The sequence below is a fragment of the Macrobrachium nipponense genome, chromosome 44 (genome assembly GCF_015104395.2).
Source record: "Macrobrachium nipponense isolate FS-2020 chromosome 44, ASM1510439v2, whole genome shotgun sequence".
Taxonomy (NCBI): Eukaryota; Metazoa; Arthropoda; class Malacostraca; order Decapoda; family Palaemonidae; genus Macrobrachium; species Macrobrachium nipponense.
The window spans coordinates 42,818,564-42,823,770 of record NC_087221.1 but is presented as its reverse complement, the minus strand read 5'-3'; the positions used below and the strand labels follow the sequence as shown (position 1 = coordinate 42,823,770).

General features: G+C 36.9%; 1 protein-coding gene across 1 annotated transcript in view; it reads left to right on the top strand.

The window, feature by feature from the left end:
* The window catches only part of LOC135204249 (dipeptidyl peptidase 4-like), a gene marked incomplete in the record, with an annotated part of 468,438 nt that extends 465,184 nt beyond the window's left edge, over positions 1-3,254 (top strand). Inside the window, 3 exon segments of the mRNA XM_064234365.1 lie at positions 386-599; positions 1,539-1,756; positions 2,344-3,254. Of these exon segments, the coding sequence (XP_064090435.1) occupies positions 386-599; positions 1,539-1,756; positions 2,344-2,505 (594 nt within the window).
* Between the last annotated feature and the right edge of the window lie 1,953 nt (positions 3,255-5,207).

Below are 5,207 nucleotides of genomic sequence, written 5' to 3'. Positions count from 1 at the left end.
AAACCTCATCTTAATAGCAATCCACACAACTGCGCAAGATACCATTACAATAAATGTTCCGTGGTTTTTCTTATTGTTCGTGGAAGAAGTTGTATGAATACAAAAACAGTATCTGAACTTGTTTATATTTTCATCCAAGTGTTCATGCCTTTTCAGTGAGAGTAATGCCTATGCTATTCCGTAGTCTTTTAAAAAATTAGTTCGTAAATTGTACGTGATAACTGATAAATTAATTCGTGATAATTGTATCAGACAGTTACAACTACAGAGATATAGTAGTCTGCATTGCTGAATTTCCAGTAAATACTTTTGCTGGTAAACCTTTTGCAGAGTAGAGAGATGTCATTTTCCAATTTTACTAAAACTTCAACTGTTGTTTACCTAGGTTTACCACGCCCTGGGCGGGAAGGAAGTAGACGACCAACTCGCAGTAGCCGGGTGGCTGAGAGACAACCTACATTTCGTCGACGCCAAACGCATAGCAATTTGGGGCTGGAGTTACGGTGGGTATGTGACCACCATGGCACTGGCCAGGGACGCCGACGACATCTTCAGCTGTGGCATCGCTGTGGCACCCGTCTCGCGATGGGAGCATTACGGTAAGATGAGATTTCTCAGGTTAAGTGAGGGACTTCATTACTCTCACTTGAATGGGATGAGTCTAGTGCCTTGCTGTGTAGATACCGTTAAAAAATGTCTGGTTTCATACTCACTCACTACCTCTCCACGTTTCCTATTAGAAAGGTCCAGTTATTCTCAGGTTCCTCCTCCGGTCCCAATTCCCTTATTCATTTATATCGTAAAAGGGACCTGTTATTTGACGCAAAATGTTGTTTTAAAAAACCAGTGGTCTCTATTCTTGGCGTTTAGTCAGCGTCCAGATCTCAACTACTGGTCTGATAATGGTGTTGTAAATTCTGGGTCGATAAGTTTTCGAAATCCTATTGTTTAGTATTAAATAAAAGACTAATTGCTCAGAAAACCGATTGGAAAGGAGACAGTAAAGTTTCATATTAAATTCCAGTCAAATTTCCTGTCTATGAATAACCACTCAGACTTCATCTTGGAGAAAGGGCGATGTTTTGCTATTGAAGGTAAATGGTAAGAGTGCAAAACAATAATCTTTAGGGGTTCAAGGTTGAGAGATGGGGTTTAGTTTCTATTTTAGACCTTTGGAAGCATGAAACTGAAACCAAACTGTTCTGTTTTATATTGAAATTTAGGCTTCACTTTACAAAGTAACTGGAAATCTTCTTAATTAAATTCAGTAGGACACAACGTTACCCTCTTAGTGATAATGAAATTGAGCTTAGTATATGAAATTGGATCAAGCTTTCTCTCTAGCTGTGTAATAATAAGCTTTGTCAAGACAAGGATTTGTACTTATAAAGCATGACTCTTTATTTCCATTAAAGTAAAGTGTGGTTATCTTTTCACATTTTTATAAAACAGTATTACCAATGAATTATCCACAAGCGTATGGAGGACCCATCTTAAATCAACAACAGTACGTAACTATCCCTTTTTCCTGGATCCAGATTCCGTATACACCGAACGGTATATGGGATCACCTCACGTCTACCCTGGAAGTAACTACAAGGGCTACGAGGCTGCGGACGCCACAAAAATGGCTGGAAACCTCAAGGATAAGATGTTCTTGCTGATCCATGGAACTGCTGATGACAATGTCCACTACCATCATTCCATGATGCTCGCCAAAGCTCTCGTGGATGAAGGCGTCCAATTCCAGCAAATGGTAAGTTCCAGCAAATGGCAAGTTCAGTTCCAGTAAATGGTAAGTTCCAGCAAGTGGCAAGTTCAGTTCCAGTAAATGGTAAGTTCCAGCAAATAGCAAGTTCAGTTCCAGTAAATGGTAAGTTCCAGCAAGTAGCAAGTTCAGTTCCAATAAATGGTAAGTTCCAGCAAATGGCAAGTTCAGTTCCAGTAAATGGTAAGTTCCAGCAAATGGCAAGTTCCAGCAGATGATAATTTCAGTTACAGCAATTGGAAAGTTCCAGCAGATGGTAAGTCCAGTTCCAGCAGATGTAAAATTCAATTCGAGCTCATGGTAAGTCCAGTTCCAGCAGATGGTAAGCTCAGTTCCAGCAATAAATCTGAAGGCAATAAACATTTTCAAATGTAAATATATGTTCGCTTGTGTGGCTGTATACATACATACATACATACATACGTACGTACATAGTTAGCTTTTGTGTGTATTTATAAATGCTCTTCACTAGAAAGATATCAAAACGTTACTTAAAAAGTAAATCTTAAAACACTCCTCCATTAATGGGACGGACCTCTTGCAATGTTTTTCTAACTGAATTCCTCTGCTTCCAGACCTACGCCGACGAGAATCACGGGCTGACGGGTGTGAAAGAGCACCTGTACCGCACAATGGGACGGTTCCTCTCGGAATGCTACCGCCCCAGCCTCAAGGAGCTGTACGTCTTAATCAAAAAGAGGAAGAAGGATCTGGAGGAGATCGTGGGATACCTGTAAATAAAATGACAAAAGAATAAAATAAAAAGCGTGAACCGTATGTTGGGAGTAATCGATGCTTTTTGAGAGGGGTGTAGTACTACTTTACAGCCAATGTTTTTATACACTTAGTTTTCGAAGGATTATTTTGCCTTATTGGTTTTGTTTACTGTAATTTTTTTTTTTTTGCTCCTCCTCTGTAACGTGACCAAGATGGTAATGACGATTTCAGTAGTCCTGTAACCGTAACTGAAAGTGTGTGTGTGTGTGTGTTTATGTGTGTATGTGTGTGTGTTAATTCGCGTGATTTTAAGTCAGAATTTCATTTTTAATTTGGGAGGTTTTTTTTAACGCGGTTACTGTCAAACTTTTTTTAAAGTTGAATATTTGCAGTAATATTGCTATATAAGCTATTTAGTCAGCAACGTCCTACAGCGTAATTGTATTGAAAGTATTTTAATTACTTCTAATGAACTGTTAAGGAATATATCCATTTTCTTGAACAGCTACAGCACCAATTACAAAAAGATATCAAATTCCCACCCTCGTATATTTTAAGAATACCTCATCAGAACTTTACTAAAATATAGGTTGAGTCATTAGAATGAATTATTCTAGAGATGTCTGTCAGGTGTCACAAATTATGGGGTCATCGAGATCTTTTGAAATGTATCGATTTTCTTTATTGTTGTTATTTATAGCTGTTAAATATATATATATATACATATATATATATATATATATATATATATATATATATATATATATATATATATACATGTATATATATACATATATAATATATATATATATATATTCTCATTGTAATTTTATCAGAGATTGCATTAAGCAGTTATGACAGTGTTACATCTCTCTGCATTATATTTTTTATTGTATCGTCAGAAAATGATAGTTTTAGCCCATATTCACTTAAATGTGAATAATGAGGGTTTCGTGAGTGATAGCTGACTACTTGATAACTTTATATAAAAAGATATTATTTTTTTAACTAATTTTTTTTATTTCTCGTCTGTTTCCGCCTAATTTTAAGTCTGCCAGGTCATTTTTTCTTTATTTTTCTATTTTGATGTTATGTGTGTGATGCCTCATGATATGTATATGTGTGTATGTATATATGAAGATACATTCAGTATGCGTATTGTATATATGTACATACATGTATTTACATACGCTGTACGTTATGTAAACTATGTTTAAGACATTACTTTTTTTTATCTCGTCATACTGCAAATTAACGATTAACCTCAAGGCATTTGTTCAGAGCATTTGTTTTCTAGCGTAGCTTTTCATCTCACGAAGGTTACAAACTTTTCCACTTCGTAAAAGCACTTTACGTATCCATAATCACTTATTGCAGTTGCATTTGCATATCAAAAACTATCAGAAAGAACGCTTCCTGAGCAAAGGCGATTTCAAGCATCCAAGTGTTTTTTTAAAATGTCTCCACAACTTGATTTTGCGCACTTATTAACTCTGTGTCACTTTCCTTTGCAAAGTTAAGCTTTTAACAGCAGTTATTGGAGTATATTGACTGCATTTGCCGTGACTGGTTTGTCTAGGAATAGTTTATAAGATGCCAGTTACGTGATATATTTCACTTGTTCTTCCTCTTCAACGTTTTTATCTTTAAAGAATGGAGAGCGTGTGGATGACTTCAGTACAGCAGCATCTCGTAAGGGAGTTTTTTTTTTTTTTTTTTTTTTTTTTTTGCGTGGCTTTTCCATGTGGCATAGATATATTTTCTACCAACGCCAGGCAGGTTTGTCTCTCTGCCTCGCAGATGCGTTTTCATTTTCATTATTGATGAAAAAAAACAGAATTTATTTTTGTAATGTTCGTCCCACTTCCGACGTTTCAGTGGAAGTCGGTTATATATACGTTATAGATACGTTGTCTTTTTACGTCAAGCGGTCATTTTTTCGTCGTTACGTACAGAAGTTGGTTACATTAATAGTATATATAGTGTTCGTCGCGTGCGTTATTCCATGCCGTTTATCTTTTTCATACGAGGGTCTGTTCTTTAAGTTGTGCTTCGCAATCATTGTTACACCGGAAGGAAGCTGTTACGTCACGTCGGGGGTGTTACTCTCTCGCGTAACCAAGAAATTAGAGTAGCGCGAATCTCGTTTGTGTGGTTTTGTGGGCGTCGCTCTCCTCCGGACCCTGTCTTAACCCCTGAGTCCCTGATCGATAGATTCTCAAATAGATGGCGGTGCTGCGATGATGTAGTCTGGTGGAATAATAATAATAATAATAATAATCAATTGCGTGAACTCGTATAGCTCTCGGTAAGATGGCGTCTCGATGCAGCATCCACACTCCTAAACTTTTTAAAACTACGAGAAATGAACTGGATTGTTTGTGCTGACAATGAATCGAAAAGAATGTCTCCATACTCCCTTTTTTTTTTCAACCACTGAAAGCAAAAGCACTGTGCTTGTGCTTTTGCTTGTGCTTGTGGGAAAAGACGAATCCAGTTCACTGTATTCTTGATATTTGTACACTCAGCACTTTTAGGGAGAAAAGAGAAAAATATATACATATATATATAAATGTACACTCGGCATGTACTTTTGCGCTGAAGTGTACTCGACCTGTTGCACAATTATAATAGATGGACCAATGATAGATGCTTTTGGAGTTATGGTACTACATATCAATACGCTCGACTATTTTGTACATAGCTCTCTCTTCTCTCTCTC